General features: G+C 34.5%; 1 protein-coding gene across 4 annotated transcripts; it reads right to left on the reverse strand.

The window, feature by feature from the left end:
* Positions 1-515: 515 nt before the first annotated feature.
* Positions 516-18,724, reverse strand: TRAPPC13 (trafficking protein particle complex 13). Of its 4 annotated transcripts, none has more exons than XM_026865395.1 (12): positions 18,598-18,724; positions 17,638-17,737; positions 16,943-17,027; positions 16,086-16,213; positions 15,879-15,951; positions 12,842-12,886; positions 9,402-9,419; positions 7,059-7,192; positions 5,716-5,914; positions 2,048-2,148; positions 1,019-1,166; positions 516-924 (listed from the first exon to the last, which is right to left on the reverse strand). In XM_026865395.1, exons 1-12 carry the CDS (start codon positions 18,662-18,664, stop codon positions 820-822), a joined length of 1,203 nt encoding a protein of 400 aa, XP_026721196.1. In that variant the 5' UTR covers positions 18,665-18,724; the 3' UTR covers positions 516-819. The 4 variants fall into 4 exon arrangements, with proteins under 4 accessions (XP_026721196.1, XP_026721195.1, XP_026721197.1 ...); XM_026865394.1 differs by having other exon boundaries at positions 1,019-1,169; XM_026865396.1 differs by lacking the exon at positions 9,402-9,419 and having other exon boundaries at positions 1,019-1,169.
* Positions 18,725-19,129: the final 405 nt, after the last annotated feature.

Raw genomic sequence — 19,129 nt, forward strand, 5'->3', positions numbered from 1 at the left:
ATGCAGGGTTGTTCTTGTTTTCTTAAGAAGCTACTTAAATGCCTCTGGGCTGGGAAGAATAATTTGCATCTCCTCAGTTTAACAATAAAAAATGACTGTGTTCTGTTATTTTAGCTTTCAGTTCCCTACTAATTGAGAATTAACATGCCTGTTCACAGCATGCCCTGTATTGCAGGGACGCACAGCTTTGCACAAGACTGCAGCTAATTGGGACAGATTCGCTGTATTAAATCCTTTCCAAAGACTGAGCCACAACCAGCACATTCTTTTGCTGATACTCTGCTTTCTAGCTGCTAGCACCTCAAACAGTGCCAGCTGCACTCTCAACTCATACCTTTATCAGGCTCCAGTTCTTAGGGCTATGCAGGTACCATTCAAATACACTGCCACATCTTTTAGGGGTTTGGATTCCAGGAACTTGTCTGTAAAAGGTCAGTTTCTTGAAACTGAAGCAATTTTGTCAGAACCACAATTTAAAAAATGTTTAAATATTTAAAAAACAATTAGAATAGCAAAAAATAAGTACAAAGTGCTACTATTTCATACAATCTCACCCCCTTACCCTGAAGTAATTTTAATGTAATATAATTTGCTAGAGTGACACTTTTTTCAAAGGCTTTATTTTCAATAAATGCATATGCATGTTTTCAAGATTTTAAAGCATTCAAAAATGCTCAGAGAAATTAAATAAGTAGCTGCATTTATAGATATATAGGGATTTTGTTTTGTTTGTACACGTTTTAATATGATTTGGTTACAAAAACATCAAGAAGTTGGTCCAAAAAATAAAAAGCCCAGCAGAAATACAGCATTTCTTCTTCAGTTTTGTTTGACTTCTGAAGAAACTACACAGACTTGGGCAATATCATCATACTCATATGTTCTCTTCAAAAACGTGTCTGTAAGTCTTAAGCCAGAGACACTCTAGAAACAGAAAATATTTATGAGTTGTTACTAGAAAGAATTACTAATCTTATAAACCAGCTATTTTATAACAAACTATGCTATAAAGACTTACTTGCAATCCCTGCACTGAAGACAACAATGTAAGTGCAAGATGGAGTGATGAACTTGGGTGCAGCTTTCCAAGTTGCCTTCCTGAAACTCCACACCAGTGGATGGAATTAGTATTGCACATTTCTAAAACCAGATCCATAGTCCTTTCACTGCTGAAGGAAATTGAAAAAAAGAATAAACCCATGGGCTTTTTTTAAGCATTCAAGGACTGCAGACATGTAAAAGCTTGATTACTTTATTATTCAGGTTACTATTAATCAAGCATTTAGAAATAAGTGCAAGGTGACAAGATTTACTGTAATGTGCAGTACTTCAGTTACATATAGCTTTGTCCAACACAAGCATCCTGTCATGGGTTTAGCAATACTGGGCAGCATAATACTGCTCAAATTTTATATGGAATACAAGATTTAAATGAGAAGATCTGCAGAGCAGATACATGCTTTAGTCCCTGGCTTCAACTTCTATTCATACTGTTTACATGTCACTTTGCAACCCTTTTATAAAGGGCTACCACAGATCGTAGAGTAAACACAAATCAAGTCAAAACATGGATAAAGATGTACCAAAGACTACGGTGATCATGTTTAGCATGTATTCTAGCAGTGGTACAGAACTAGAGGTAAAAATCAGACTGGATATAAATGGCATTGTTTATTCTGATACAACTGATTGTAGTTTAAAAAATCCTATATACACACTCACTCTTTTACACAATTAAGTAAGAACTACAAAGATTAGTGATTTAAGTTTGGGGTGGAATCTTAAATGATACTGCAGTCAGTTCGATGGAATACCACTACAGGTTTCTGGCAGTCCTGTACTGCAATTAGTATTAACAGATCATGATGGAAGCTTTTTTGTTTCTTTGGGTTTTTCAAAATCCCAAAGATGTATTTCAAGTAGTTTCATGCTGCTACAACTCAGTAAAGTATAGGTTTGAGTTGTTTCAGGAGAAAATATTGAAAAATAAAACAAAGCTACCACTTACCACTCAGGAAAAAGCACAAGAATCACATGATACCATTACCTGCAGTTTGTTATTTTACATGTAATGTCAAAAGGTTCTTCCAAGTTTACGGTATCTGGTATTGTCTCCAAAGAAAGCCTTACATCGCCATAACCAGGAGCCTGAGAAGGTACAAGAAGGTATATTCTCAGATGCTGAATAGTAAAGCTGAAGTTTTTACTATTAAAGTTTTCATTTACTGCAACAAGCTTTGAATAAGAGGAATCTGAAGAAAGAAGACAGAAATCTTCAGAAAAATCAGAAAAAAAGAAGACTTCATGCTTTTGATTTGTACTCAAATCACAGCACTGCTCCATCCACTAGTGGTGACCACCTTCTTGATAGGTTTAACAACTCATTACGCAAGGATGATATTTATTACTAAATTTTTCAGGTATTTCATGTCCTTAGAAAATACCGATACACAGTTCCTGAGAAAATCAGCTTTATTCTAAGACATCTCTGCTAGGCAGGTAACAGATATACTATGGACAACGTAAGTACAGATTTTCTGCAAAAACCCACCACTACTCCGTATCAAAAAAAAAGAGATTGTTCATTCTCCTTGCCATTTCAGTCTTCCAAGCCTCTGACAAAATAATTGCCACCAGTTTAAAAAGGCACATGATATGAACACTTGTCAACTATCCAGTTCGGTCAAGAGCCAAACACACTTTCATATGGTCTACTAACAAACCTATGATAAATATCCTAGTTACTACCAACCAGGGCTGACTCAAGGTGGTAACCTGCAGATAAAAAGCTTTACCGTTTGAATCCCACAAATAACAGATTGTAAAGAAAAAACAAGGGAAAAGTTTTTTCTGTCTGATTAGGCTTAGTTGTGACAGGTTCCAATTCTGCTTATAGAAGGATGCTTGTAGTAAGTTACATTTACAACTTAAAAGATATTCCCAAAGAGGTCTAGAAAGCCAGTGACTGACAGGTTGGGATGAGCCTTCAGTCATATACAGTTAATTACAGACTGAAGACAAATGACATTTTAAAAAGCATATTAAATTGGACATTAGAGTAACCAAAGAGAAGTCAAAAAACTGGAGACTTCAGACCAGTTGAGCAACATAACTCTTCAAGAAAGAGAATTAATTATCCAGCACTGGAAGAGGACACACATTCTTTGGCTATATTAGGTGATGGGAAGGAAGGAGTCTTATGGAAAAATTATGCCCAGTTTCCCTAGACAACAGGTAGTTTGCCATAACATTAGACTCCTCTTTTAAGAGAAATACATAAACTCCAAACAGTAAAAGCAGTATTTTCTAGAATAAACTTAGCAGCACTTGACCAAATCAAGGCAGGATCAGGGCAGATGAGAAGGCCTAAACCAGTACATACATACCTGTTGGCCATAACAATGAGATACCTACAAGAACTGATGGTAAAGGCCTTACAGTAACATCAGAAGGAGGAACATAGTTTTCATCTAAAAATTAGATAATGGCTCAGAGTATGGAATCAACTAGACATTCCTTGCTTGTGCTACTCAAGAATAATGTTCTTTAACTTTGGACTGGTTCTACTCCAGTCCTGGATTAAATGCCTGTGAGAAAGTGGAGCACCCTTGGCATACTGTGGACACATCTGTTTGGTTTACTGTCACGCCAGAAAATGTAGTTGTGAATTCCAAGACCACTCCACAAAACAACCCAAATTATGGCATGTGAGGGTGATCCAGGATACTTGTTTCAAAAGTGCATTCCTGATCTGAAAAACAATGACAGAGGGGCACAGACAGGTAAAATTCTGGGCCTGTGGGGGAAAACAATGATTATAGGGCTAGTAAATGGATTAGGAGGAAAATGATGGAAAGTAAAAAAAGCCTAGAAATGAAATGATCTGGTAGCACTTAAAAGACAAGATGAAAAGGAGCTGTGTGGGTGCGTATGCCGGGTCAAAAACCTGCTGTGTCACTGACAGTGTAAAAGTATCATCAGCATTCAAGTTAGAAGATTAATGACATCTAAATTAATGATGCATTTGTGTTAGAAGACTAACGGCGTCTAGATTAACAACGGCTAAAAGCGAAAGTATTTGTGCTTGTTAGGGAAGAAACAATAAGAAGGGATTCTTTGAAATAACAAAGTAGAAACTTCTCTGCCGGCTGCACACAGTTAGTAGTCCTTGTCGAAAGTGCTGAGAGGAACTAGTTTTTGGAATGAGCATGTGCTAGAGCAACACACAGATCTGCTGTTATTTCTAGAATGTACAAGAAAATATAAGGACTTGGTTTTCATTACAATAAACTTCAGAGCTTGACTGTTAACCATATTGGTGTGTGTCTTGTCTCACAACCTTGTCCTGCAAAAAGGTTTCCCTGCTACAGAGCTGCTTTGCAACTCAAAAAACAAAACCCCAAAACTGTTTGCTGCTTTTCCAAAGACAGATGTTGCTCAAAGCACATAAAATAGCTCATGTTTCTCTGTTAATTACTAGCACAAAACAATGATGGTGACAAGAACTAATCCTCAAGTGTGGAGGTGTGTTAATCACCACTGTGTTTCGAGTGCAATTCTCAAAGGTTCAGCAAGAAAGGATGCAGAGAGAATACTGATTTAGGGAGGGAAAAAAATATCTGTCTTTAAAGAGAAATTATAGGAAGGGTCAGTAGAGACAGTTTATTAGTTAAAAAACAAGTAACAAGTTTCCAAGTAACAGGAGTAACTATGTTTAGAAAAAAGGGAAGTTTCTAATTTAATGGGTTTATACCGTACTAAACGCCTCAATTAAAACCAAAGAGAATGTTATAGTGATTTAGCTGTGAATTTCCAGGATTTTAGTTTGCTTGCCTACTTCCAAGTCAATGCGAGTTACCTGCAGAACTGCTCAATCCTACTACAAGTGGGAGCAGAGGGAGGGACCGAGGCAGAGACCCAGTTACAAACTTTGTAAACTCAGACTCAAACTAAGATTCAATCGTCAAAGCTTTTTCACTTCTCTTCCGTATTACACCATTGTCAATTCAAAAGATGCAAGTCAGATTTATGCATTAGAGTGAACAGGCTGTGTAGCCAACTTAAGCAAGCTATTAATTACAACTTAAAATTCATGAAAGATTTCTAAATCAAACAGAACAGAACAGATTAAATCAAAATTGTGGACACAGGAAGATAAATAGTATTATCCTATACATAAAAATTATTACTCGAAGCTAAAATGTCTGAATGAATTAGGGAGCGGACTTCTGTGCCAACAGCTGGCACACTTAAAGGAGTTCTTGTGTCAGTGCTTTTCAGAAAAGTTTGTTGCCAAATGGCATCCAAGAAGTTAGTTTTATTCTAACCAAAGTATTTTGCTAGGTAGGTTACTTGATTCTGGCAATTCAAGTGCACAATCAATTAAATTATATTGTTCAGTGCTGTGAAAAAAGAAAGGCATGTTATGTGCCAGAAAACACATCCTCAAGAAAACCAAAACTGTAGCCATTTACATGGCCAAAAGGAACAAGAACACTTTTGTTTAGCTACAGTCCCTTGGAATAGTGTTTTTTCCACACTTCACTGACCAAATGTATTAAATAACTTTCTCAAATATGTATAGAAGCATGTAAATTCAGAATGAGGTCCCAAAAGTAAGCAGCTTGAACTTTTCCTTCAAGTCATTATTATATTGTTCATTGAGTTGCCCTAAAAATGGATGCTAAGTTAAATTGATGTTTGAGTGAAACTTACCATTCTTTGGAGCTGGCTAGTTTGCAGCCTTCCTCGTTCACCCAGATTAGTTTTCCATACAATGTCTAGTTTACCGATCACTGTTACACCTTTTATTACTCCAGCTTTCTCTGCAAATTCTTGCTTCGGTTTTAGGCAGTATAAGTATTGACGTGTATCCATAGGTTGTAAGTAAGTCCTTGAGCCAAAAGTTGACTCACTAAAAGAAAAAAAATTTGGGCTTTAATTGAAAAAGTTATTTTTAAGAAGACTTAAGAACCCAACCTTTCTTCCTATCCCTCACCAGTCTTAATTTGTGTGTATTTTATTAATGGTAAAACACATAGATTATTTTTGTGTTTTCACAACAGAAAACAATCTAGAATTCATGTAGCATCAAGGGCCAAGGGGAAAAAAAACCCCAATTCATCTGAGCCAGAGACAACTGAGGTGGAAATCCACTTTGCTACATTATAATTTATTATCTGTCATCTTAGCATTTAGACAACGGTGCTGGTAATTTTACTTCTGCTATTCGTTTCCCTCCCACTAAATCTCAGCATCATGAGCCTAAGATTCCTGTTCAGCACAAGAACCATTACAGTGGATCCAGACACTTTGTAAGAACAGTGCTTCACTACACTACAAGTGAACTCTTCAACAGGCAAGAATTTTTCATTTAAGCCTGCAGAAGCACCCAACCATCACCTCTTCCAAAAACCCAAACAACTACAAACAGCCAAAGTTAACTTCCACCAGATATCACAAGCTTTTGTATCCACAACAGTTTACTGAACACAGTAGACAATTCTTCTAGTATTTAGTGTTTTACTATTTGACACTAAATGACATTTAATTTATTTCAGTGTGACAAGTTTTTACATTCTAAGATCCTAAAAGGTTGTTCCACTGATTTGCCTTGACTTCTGCCTTGCTAAATCTTGATTAGAACATTTAAAAGATGCCAGTCTACTAGAAGAAAGCAAGGACAAGTCAAATGGGTCCTGTAAGGCTAAATGTACATACACAGCTCAAGTCAGAACCAGATGTGGGCTAGATTTTATGTAAGAGATACTGAAAAAGTAGTATGTTTTACTGCCATGTTACCATGTCATCCATGATACAGATTATTGGGAGATTAAGACTGCAATTTCTCTAGTAGGAAGAATTACAAAGTTTTAAGAACAGTTTCTATACAAAGAAAACTCTTAACAGCTTTTCCAGGTGAATACATAAGAATTTTACTTTTTAATCAAGCAAATAAGTACAATCCTTCTCTTACAGACAACCAACTGTAACACTTACATCTTATGAAATCATAGTACAAATTATTTCAAAGCCAAATATGCTGAATATCAACATACCTTTCCCCTGCTGTGTCAACTGTGTTCAGTTCTGCAACATTGTACATCATAGATGGCTCTAAAGAAACCTTCTCCATAAACATTGGAGAGGTAGTGATATTCTGAATCTGAGCTTCCAGAAACACTTCATCTGTCTGAAAAAAACCAAAAGGGCAAGTTCATGAAAATGTAATTAGTGTTATTAAAGAGTAGACAGTTCCTCTTGTTAAAAAAAAAAAATCACACAAAAACATAAAGTCACATGTGTTTAGTTCATGCCTGCAAATCAAATTAATTAATGCAAGAAAAAACCTTAATCCCAGTAACAATAGGAGCAAAAGTGTTAGTCAACAGGTATCTTGCCAAACAATGGATGTGGGATAAATTTGCTATGTTCTAGCTATTGCTTATTTGTAATGCATCAGATCACCACTTCCCAAGACTTTCATCAACTCAGTAGCAACTCAATTTTTAATCCAAATTATTAAAAAAGAAAAAGAGTAAATGGTAAGGAATTGCAGTGCATAACAACACGCCATGTCAGATTACTAGTGCATCAAGCTGTATAAATAAACTAAGTGTGTGTGTTTAAAGTAAGATAGTTCAGGTACATGCTCTGAGGTTTTATTATTACTATGAAACACTGAACTAGCTAAAAATCAAAAACCAGCCTCTTCTCACTCAGCTGCATCATGCCAACAGTTACCAATATTATATGCATCCAACTATTTAACCTTCAAAACATCCTGTAAGACATATCTGTTAAATGAAGCTGATGCCTGAAAATGGTATATAAGGACCAATTCTAGTACAGGAATGAAACATACAGACTGTTAATCTTCAGAAGCTGAAAAAATATGGAACTAAAGGTGTTCTTGCCTCAGTACTTCTGTGGAATTGCAGACTAGTGAAGTCGCTTAGCAGCTCTAAAATCTCAGGATAGAATAATTATGAAAGGCTCAGTCAATCACAGATCTGAGCCCCTGGAGGAGTTAAAAAGGAAACCAAAGAAATCTCAATTAAAAAAAAAAAAAAAGGGGTGGTGGTACATGTGTACCAAATCTACATTTACAAGAGAGTTATTGATTTGGGCAGTTGACCTAGATGATCGTCGTATGTCCCTTCCAACTGAAATATTCTATTCTATGAATTCAGTATGAAGCAGTTTAGGTATTTTGCTATGATTTTTTTTTTTTTTAAATAAAGGCATTTTAATGGGAAAGGTGGAAGGAAGATTACAGTTTCTTTTTAATCAGTCTAAACAAATTACTTCATTGTACAAATAACGGAGTCCTGCTTGTAAATTACAAAATAAAAGTGGGACAAAATAGTCAAAATATTTTTAGTCTGAAAAGGGATTGTGTTAGGAGAAATGCAGAATGGTTCTGGAACTATTTGTTGTGCCATATAAACATACTAAACACAAAGCAGATGATAGCATATCTATATTGTAATAAAAACTGTGCGAGCTTCATGGATTACCAACAGACCTCACACTTGCAGAAGGAGCTGAAAATAACCTCAGCCAAAACAGAGCTTGCAATAATCATTACTACTAACTGACTGACTGACTGTCACTTAAATTCATACTGGTTATATCCCATAAATCCATTGCTCAAAGTGTCCATTTACCCAAATTTTAGTTGTTTTCAATGCAACAACCAAAGGCAGAAATTTTAAAAAAAGCTAATCTGAAAGGGAAAAGAAAAAACAAGCAGCATAATGAAAAAGCAAGTTAGTTTCGTGTTATTCCTAAATTATTTTAATATGGTTTAAAAAAACCCCCAAACCTTAAGTACTTCAGAAGAATGCATTTTATTTTAATACAAGGCACACCTTAAAGCGAAATCAGACTACAGAAGTATCATACTAACTCATCAATTGTTGCATGCAGTTAAAGGTTGGAAAATGCAGTTCCAGCTAGTGAAAGGAAGAACATCCAGTTGCTGCTCTCTCCTCAAACCCACTGTCTCCACCAACCAGACGTGAAAAGTTCTGTTACAGCTTACACAAGCACTGCTGTAGTAAAACCTACATTTCTATGGGTAAAAAGCAGTAAAATTTTATAAGGATTAACTCCTGTTTTCAAATAATGAATCTAGCCAAATTTTGGTGAGGTATTTCATAGGAGGACCCCCACAAGCAACAGTCTGTAATAGTCAACTTTCAGTTTCAACAATGGGTATTAAAGAAAGAGCTAACCATTTAAATGATTAGCTGCACATACAAAGATGAGAAAACATCCGTTCATGATATGCAGAACAAACATTGCTTTTCCATTATGTTTTTAAAAGAATGTCAACAAGCACAGAGACAGATAGGCAATTAAAAAAGCATACATATTTATAAAAAAATAAAAATTACCACAGAACTGAGGTCACTCTAATGGGAAAATAAAAAAACAACACATTAGAGAAATTAGGGTTAAATGTTAAAGAAAAAGGAAGCTAACTTTCAAACAAAATGCATTTCTGCATTTTTTTTGCACCATCTAAACAAGATAGCATTAGTAAGACAGAAATGTAAATAAAAATGGATGCAAACAAAGATGACAACTACATTTCTAATAAGTTATAGCTAGTATGGTTACATGGTTTACTAGCTTTGCTTCAGAACCAATCCAAAGTAGGGCCTAAGGCACACAAGTCACAGATAAGATACGGTAGAACAAATTGTCCCCACCCCCCAAAGTTAGTTTTTGAGCAAGTTTGAAGTTTGTCCTGAATTTAAATCCATGAAATGGGTTGTATATGAAATGGAAAAACAGTCTTGCCATTTTACAGATAATGAGAAGTATCCACATATATAAAGCCTCAAAATAAAAATAACGTGTTAAGGTGTTCTAGCAAGGCTACAATACCGCAGCTTATAACAAAATTTGGTATAACAATCAGGAAAAACTCTTTTTTGAACACACATCATTCCAAAACTCCCAACTTCAATCGCAAACTTTGTTTTTTTAAGTGTCTGCATTATTTGTCTCCCTGTGCATGTCTGTAGGACAGAACCTTTTACAGAGCCTTTTCCAAGGCACACCAAAAATCACTTAGAGACTTCCTATAGGCTGGGGCAGGTAATTCAATTCCAGAATTGAAGCAGGTTATGGCGACAGGGCATGCATTCTATGCACAAATTTCAGTAATCAACTTGATTTGGATGTTACTGCAATATAAGCAACAAGCAAGAAAATTAAGGTTCAGCACCATTCCTTGTCTTAGAAAAAATGAAATTATGGATTATAGTTTCTGGTAGAAAATAATTTTAGTGACAGACTTCATGAATAGATAGTATCACATCTGTAATATTTAATGGTAACAGTTTAACTAGTTAGTCAACCCTTCAAGACCTTCACTTAACTAATAACTTTCACATGCCAATTTTTTTTTTCCTCCCAGCTCCCTAGGATAACAGTCTCTTAATATTCAGAATGAAGATCTTGGTGATTTGACAACGAGTATCATGTGCAACATCTAACCAAAGACTTAATTCTAGGGTTTTAAGGGTATTTTTTTACTTCTGTGATCACACACATAGGAGCACTTTACATACTTTCAGAAATGAAATATGAATGGTACTGTATCAGTTTGATAGGCAAATGAAAATTGTTCAGTTAATATAATCCAAGATTATTACAAGTTTTTTTATCATACTGATGTTATGGTAATGGGAGTTGCATAAATTCCCGAACTGGAAGAAAAAAAGGCATCAGAGCACCCTTTTAAAACCTTTACAGGGGCGGGTGACAGGGGGTGACATAGGGGAACAAAATTAAAAAACCACAAAAACCAGCTCAGACACCAAAGCTTCTCACAGATCTTTATCATGAGGAATTGGTGGCTAATTGAAGAATTGGAGTTTATTAAGTCCTTCATCAAGGTCAGTCAGTAAAACAATTTTGTAAGAATACTTTTGACCTATGTCAGTCTGCCCAAAATTTACCTTTAAAAGCTTTTTATTTCCATTTATTATGAAGTGTTTCAGCACAAAACAAAATTTACACTCAAAAGTACGGAGAGCCAGAAACATTTAAGATATCTATACCTCTTTCACCTACCCCATATCTTCTATTCAAAACAATATAATCCACACACAAAATGAAGGTTTATTTTGTTCCCAGAGGAATTACCTGTTTTTTTAGGATTATTTTTGTTCTTAAATCACAGCAGGAGACATTTCCTGACATTCTCATATATGAGTAACACCAGTTACTCAACCAGTGCTATGTGCTTATGTTCTAACCCTACTCTGGTATCTCACACCTCATCACACCTTAAGGAATGAAGCCTGTGGCCTAGATACCAAGATGTTTTTCTGTTTTCCTCAGTACTATGACATTTAAATCGATTATGGCCTATGCCAGGATTTATTCTCCCTCTAAATAAATTACACATTATATATTAAATGTCTCATAATTTACATGCAATTCATTCACAGCAGAGAGAAAGTATTTCCTGCACAATTCTGAACAAGACAGATCTTTGCATTTGGAGTCCTCATTTGTAGACCAGAAATTCTTAACAGTTATTTCTCCCATTTTCTCTATTGATACTGTCACAAAAGGAAAGAAATACACCTTTCACACCTCTATAGCCATAATCTTCAATGATGAACTCAGGTGTGACTATAATGGATATATAGATATTTATATAGATATTGCGGACTCTGTTTCTCTACATGCAAATTTGTAGTACATATATTTGCTTAGTTAAGAACAAACAGGAGAGCAAAATGTTTTCTACTTAGCATACCACAAGTTATTTTTCAAGTTGCCAAAATTCCACAGATTTTCTTCTCCTCCTACTGACACTTGGGTCTTTTTTCTCTCACCTACTATTCGTTGCAACATAAAACATCTACAGCTTCTCTGTATCTTTTAAACTATTTCAAGAAACTGTTTAAGAATACTAATAAAGGTTTTTCAACCAAATGACTAGCATTGTAATAGCTGACCATATTATGGTAATAGAAAAAGTTAATACTCATAACAGAAGCTCTCAAAGTACTCTGCAAGTACCAGTCTGAACTTTGTATAAGCAATACAGAATACAATACTCACAAAATTAAGCTACTTGTTCACTATCACAAAACAGGTAAGTGATAATGATGAAAATAAATGTCCTAACTTCCTATGTAATGAGATATTATGGAAGTTTATACCCAAAACAGACCTATATTAATATCCACAGGGAATATCTACAAATAAAAAGGATGCTCTATGTAATTTGTAAGAGTTTCCACTGTCTGTGTCACCTTCAGTTAAAATTCTTCCCATAAATAGCCAAAGACAGATGCCTATCTATGTCCAAATAAATATACAAGGCATATGTAAGGTCATTTAATTTTGAAGCACTTTGTCTAACTGTTACAAACCTAAAAACTAAATTATTGAACAAAGAGGTCGTATTTACATTGGAGAAATTTAAATTCCCCCAACCTGGTAAATAATCATCTGCTTTGTGAACAATTAATCTTCCCTACAGTAAGTACTCTACCAGACTAAATATAGAAGCAATAGCTGAAAGTATTTGAGTTCATGGGAAAGTGGAAAATACATAAAAATTGTCAAGCAATTGCATTAAGGTCCTGATATGACTGCCTTAGTTACATCTCTTTCCCCCTTCATCAGAAGTATGTCTTATTTTTAAACTAAATTATATAAGCCCACCATCTATTTTTTTTCCCTTTGGAACTAATCACCTTTATCAGAAACGTGTACTTAAGAAGCTCTTTGAATTTAATCTAACCACCTCATGTGAAGTAATAAACCCAGCACACCAAAACAAACCCAAATACACAGCTCTCACCTCAGCATTGTAGAATTTGGTTTTCACATCTAGTGGTTTAAGAACCTGAAAGAAATGGAAGAAAGACAGACTGACAATTGGTTTCTCAGACAACTTCAGCATAAACTGTTTAGAATCACTAGGATGTTTACTAAAGTGTTACTTTTCTTCTTCAACTTACAGAACAGGTGCATAATTGAATGTATGATACAATCAGCTAAAACCTCCCAATTCAGAGTATATACTCACTGCTGCTTATTTGCACACTTGACTGCTCTGCTACTGAACAGTTTCTCAGATTGAAAACAAATACTTCTCCACCTAAGCACTGGCCTCTTACAAAACCAGACAAATCCAGTGCATTAAGTAGATCTATATCTTCAAATTAACATTACATCCATCTTGCATCCTGAAGTGGTCTGCACTTGCTTTCAAGAGTGAGCAAGAAGCATGTAATATTTACAAGTCCTTCAGTGCTCTGCAGCAAAAAGTTACTGAGGGTTTCTCTAAAAATAAATGAAATAGTGAACTATATATGTGATTAGCTTAAAGAACAAACCATTAATCAGGCTTCACTTCCTTCTTGAAAATGCAACTGTTACAAGAAATAAAAAAGCCAATGAATCATTTTAATCGCATGAGATTAAATCAGAAAGAGAAAACACTTTGATTATATAAAAGGTGATAATAAAGTGTTGTCTCTTAAGTGCTTGAGTTTTGGGCATAAAGCCACTACAGTTAACACATTGAAACATGAAATGGATATAAACTGATGTAACTGAAAGATATAATTTTCTATTATACTTGTAAGAAAACGAATTAAAGCTATCTTGCTGAAGACAAGTTCCCCTTTACATAGGTGAACTTTCCATTTGTTCACATATGTGTATTGCATCCTGAGAGACCCCTGAAGTTTCAAGTTTGTGAACAAATTCTTTAGCTCTGAAAAATGCAAGATTAAAAAGCAGTCTTCACAGATATTTTTGCATTATAACAGGCATAATGTTCAAATCTTTCAAGTAATCAGAACTATTTCTACTCAGAAAAAAAAAAGTCAGAATTTTAATTTAGGTTTTGTTAGTTGAGTGTTTTTTTCTGCCCAATATTTTGCTCCAGTGAGCTTTTATTATTTTCCCTAAATGTTTTCTCTTTATGATAAAGAAAATCTTTCCATTCATTCCAGTAAATTTCAAGTGGTTTTCCAGTAAAAATCAAATAATTATTTCAAGGTTAACCCCCCACCCTCTCCCCCTGAAAAAAAACACCACCAAACCATCATTCCTTCTCCAAATAAACATAATCGTGTTAATTACTGAGAAGGCTTTGAAACAAAAAAGCATGTTTGATCATTATTAAGCAACATATAATGGTTGAAAAAGAAGCTGTTTAAAACCCACTGTAACACCAGTTTAACTTAAAAGATCCTAGAAAACATAACTAAAAAAGTTGAAAATGTGTCAGAGAAAATGGTTTTTGCTTCTTTTTGTCTGTTTTCAGATTTTCAAGCTGGTGTCTCCATGTCAAATTTTTAAAATAACAACCAAAATTGCTCAGTGAAGTGTTTTTCTCATAATGAATTAGAAAGTACTTATAAAATGGTGTTAAAGTGTATATATACTTTTTGAGAAATTTTTATGCTGCTTCTTTGAAGTAAGAGCTTCAAATTTAACAGATGGCTGGCTTTAGTTATTTTGACATTAAAGTTGTCTCTGTTAGATTCAGTTAAAAACCACAGAAAGTACAACTTGCATGCAGACCCCTGAAAGATGTGCACAAATAACTTTTCATATAATATCTAAAGGAGACAAACCAACATCTTGAACAAAACTCTGGCAAGGAGAAAGATAGGGAAGGGAGAGAAGATGACAACTGGAAGCCTGTAGATGCACACATTAGTGATCAAAGAAAGTCTAGAGGGGACAGAGGGACAGAATACTGAACTCCAGGGGGACAAAGAAAGGAGAAATTGAAAGGGAAACAGTTTCACAAGGATAGCAAGACAAAACACGCAAAGATGAAAATTGGCTACAATAAAGACAAAGAAACACTGCAGACTTTCTGGGTTCAGAGGAAATAAAACACAAAAATTCGTATGAAATGATTTTCTGAAGGATTGTCTGGAAACACCTCGAGCTAATTAATACCTGTCATTTTAAGGCCAACGAGTATTAACAGCACTTGGGGATTCTTTTCTGTAGTGCACAGCAATTTAGCCTTCTAAAGACCAAAATGCTTTTTTCTGAAGTATCTAGATAGAATACTGGAAAAGAGCACAATGAAATTTTGCAAAAGATACAGGTCTCAATTATATGTTCCTGTATTGTCAGATACTCTGTGAGAGTATCTAAAAATGTATTCAGTAAAGCATGTCACCTAATCCTCCATTCTATGGGAAAGAACCACAGTTATCCAAGTCTCATCATAATTCTCTAAAAAATAAACATCTGTTAAATACACTGCTAAAACAGACTCTTTCCTGCCAGACCCAGCCCACAGATAATGATAATTACCTACTTTCCTCAATTACTCTTATCTCAGGTTTTGAAATTTGTGTGGTGGAACAAAAGGTTTCAACTATATCAATCACTTCTGTGGATATTAGTCAGATATAACAGATTCGGCTTCTTTGCCTAGTTTTCTGTAAAAAAACCCGAATAACTGAGTTCCAATTTTAAAAAAGCTAGAAGAAAAAGCAGAATTTTACAATCTAAAGTCAAAATTTAGATGTTTCAAAGTCAGAATGAACAATACTTATTCTGTTTAAAAATAATCATAAAGCTGGCTGCCATAAAGAGGGTTTTTTTAAAGAGTAGATTTTTCTTTCTTAAAAAAGAAATAAAATTTCTAAGATGTAATGTTTATTATTGCTGAAATGTTTAACTGCATGGTAATTAAAAACCATCAGTTCATGTGAAGCGACATTTTTTTATTGGTTCATTTTGAGAAGTCAAACAGATTTTTAGTACGTAAAAGTGCCTCTGAAGTATCAAATGTTTTAAAATGGGTTTTCCAGATTCACCCACTTATTAAAAGCAGAGTATAATACTTCATGCAATACCTGAAATTTGAAGAACTTTCTGAAGTACATCTTCTCTCCTGTCTGCATAGTGTAACTTACTGCACAAACTAAGCTGAAAGAAAAATTTTTTAATAAAAATTTTGAATTACCTTAAATTTTGTGCCTATATCAAAGCAGCAACAGAACTGCATGCATGTGCTGCAGTATCATTTAAGCTCATTTAATCACAGAAAAATTTAAATTTACATGTGCGTTCCTATTTCCTTTACTTCATGATGGATCACATCATCAATGCAACAGTCAGGTTTAAGTTCTGCCACTGCAGCACTCGAAGCTGAAAGGTTCAAGCGTTGAGAACTTGTCTGAAGATCAGCCTGGGGACAGAAACACAAAGCATTGGTTAGAACTGCAGATGCTTAAAGCAATCTAAAGAAAAACAACTTCTGGTATAAAATACTAGGTTTCACTGAGCATTCTGTATCCTACATACTTTTATACATATTATATAAATATATGTGAAGATGATGAGATACATGTCAAAGCTAAAGACAAGTTCTAAAGTACATATAAACAGTCCAATCCTTTAACATGCGGCTTATAAATTCTCCATTTATTTTTTGCATTGAGTTCCACAATAACTTCTGGAATTTTTATTATCAACATAATATTTTTTCAACAGAAAATGCAAAATAAAGATGCTCTAGAAAAGAATGCATTCGAAATGCAAGCAAAATACAAGTCAATGCATGCTTTACAGAGGCTTGCTTTGATGACTGTATCGGAAGTACAAGGAAGCAAATACAACTGCAATTTTTTAGCTGTGGAAGTTTTGCTACACCAATTCTCTAGAGAAATTTTATAACATATTCATTTCTTTTAATCCAATCATAGTTCTTAATTTTAATTTTTAAAGATTTCTGTCATCATTTCTATTTTTATGTTTTACTGTTTCCAATTTCCAGGTATATTTTCCAGATTGGAAAAAGTGACATATACTTCCTAAAGTCTATATATCAGCATAAAACATAAAAGATATTGTCAGAAAACATACTCAACATATTTTATTTTTTATAAATCCAGTAACTAAGTTTATTTTCACATACCTTCACCAGTATGTCCTTGACAACTTGATTACTATCATTGTGCACACTAATGTAACTGGAAAACGTTTCCCCCAGAAATATATTTCTGTGTTTACAAAAAAAAAAAAGTATGTTTAGTAACAGTTATTTAAAAAAAAAAATACAGAACATTTCACTGAAATCCCTTTAAATTCTAATTAAAAGAAATATATATATACACACATACGCATACACACATTTGCCAGATCAAATCCTAGAAGTAAATTGGTATTTTCACACTTATACTTCTAAATGTCATCCTCCTAAGACAGACAACTTAAAAAGAGAACAAATAAATCCGAATTTTTTTCTAGATAAAAATCTGTGAAGAATAAGATGGCTTACAGTATATACAAAAATCACTGTAATAAACTCTGTTAGTAAAAGATGTGGTTTATAGTAGTGCATTACATTAGAAATTCACCTACAGCTGCAGATTCCTTTCAACTTTCAATTTTTATTACATTCAGAGTCAGGCTACAGAAAAGGAACATTGGGTAGCACACATTTATATATTATGTCTCATTATAAATCAAGCCATAGACTGTTTAAAAAATGCCTGCACATGTGATGTTGTTCAAAATGAATGATGTTCAAAAAGAAAGAAAAGTAATGAACATATTATCATTAAATGAATCCTAAACCTTTCATGTTACAGTTAAATAACTTATTCTTACCCAAAATTTTGAGGCAAAGTCAGCATTTCTCCTAGCATCAAAGTTTCTGCTCCCTTTACAGTAGAAGGATCATCTTTCATGAGCTGGTTAAATAGATTACCTGTAGAAATACCAAATATCTAAATACGTGCTGTCTAAAGCTTTGTCTACATTTAAGTTATGACACTAAAATAAATTACATCTTAATAAATGATTAAGACACACTTATTTTACAACCAACTTGTTTAGGGATGAAATACGTATCTATAGGCCTGTCTATAAATAACAACTTACTTCCAGGCACTTGTGTTCAATGAATCATTTGGTATACATACTGAATGGTGCAATCCCAAAGGCACTGCTCAAATAAAAATTAAACTTGTAAGGCAAATTCTGCCCAACTAAAGCACATTATATAACAGAACTAATCAACCTCACTTACTGTCTTCCCCTGCTTGCCTTGTATTTCCAGACAATCCTCTTTTCTTGAATCTTTCCTTTGCCTCTTTCTTATACTTCTAGACTGCAACTATTACTGGGAAATAACCCAGGGATTTCCAGTTTCTGACCACACCAAGCATAACACAACTCAAAAGCAGTGACTCCTGCAAAATATTTTCCATAGAACGTTCATGTGTTGGTTCTAATTACCAGGGCATTTTCTCCAGATAAAGAACACAGTAACGCCAAACTTTCTACAATTACACATTTCACTCTCACAACTGCATTCCATCTTGTGTGTTAATTACTCAGACTTTGAGGGCACATGTTTGCAGTTTCATCACCAAGCTTTCAAAGTTGTAGGTCAAGAGTTGTAGAGTGCACCTTGGTGTTTTCCATTACCAAACATAAAGTATATTGTTATTTCAGATTACTGTCTATGGGAGGTCATAAGACTGCTCTGACATGTAAGTTTCAGATGCTCACATTGTTTAAACACGGTAATATGTATATAATAATCAGTCAGTAGAAAAGACATACCGGGCAAATCTCTCTCTTCACAAGTCACAGGAATATTAGTGAATAAAGTAGGTTTGGTTAGTCTCATCACTGCAAAAAATCAGAAAATAAACCACAGGTCAATGAAACAATATTTTTTTTTTTTTTAAAGTCTAATTTTGCCTTGTCCTCCTTCTACCCAAAAAACCCACAACCACAAAATCTTAGCCTGAAAAAGGGTAAAAGCTTTTTGGGTCACCTGACCTTTTTAATATAACATATTCCCTGCTACTCTGGGATACAAAAGCCTGGTGATACCATTGCTCCCTCTTGCTTTGCTCCCCTGGTGCACTAACATCTACTGCTTTCAAACCTGTATGCTAAATGTCTTATACCTGCTACAGCCTCAAGTGCTTTGCGGATTTCAGAAGTATACTAGTTTCATTTTTTTGTCGACGCTTCTAGGCTAAGCACTGTTCTATGATCCTGAGGAATCACATGGGTGATGATGGGGGAACGTGATGTGGAGACAGAATGGGAAATGATGTCTAGTATGGAGTATTTTAGTCAAACT

The sequence above is a fragment of the Athene cunicularia genome (genome assembly GCF_003259725.1).
Source record: "Athene cunicularia isolate RWA chromosome Z unlocalized genomic scaffold, athCun1 chrZ_part1, whole genome shotgun sequence".
In the NCBI taxonomy this organism is placed as follows: domain Eukaryota; kingdom Metazoa; phylum Chordata; class Aves; order Strigiformes; family Strigidae; genus Athene; species Athene cunicularia.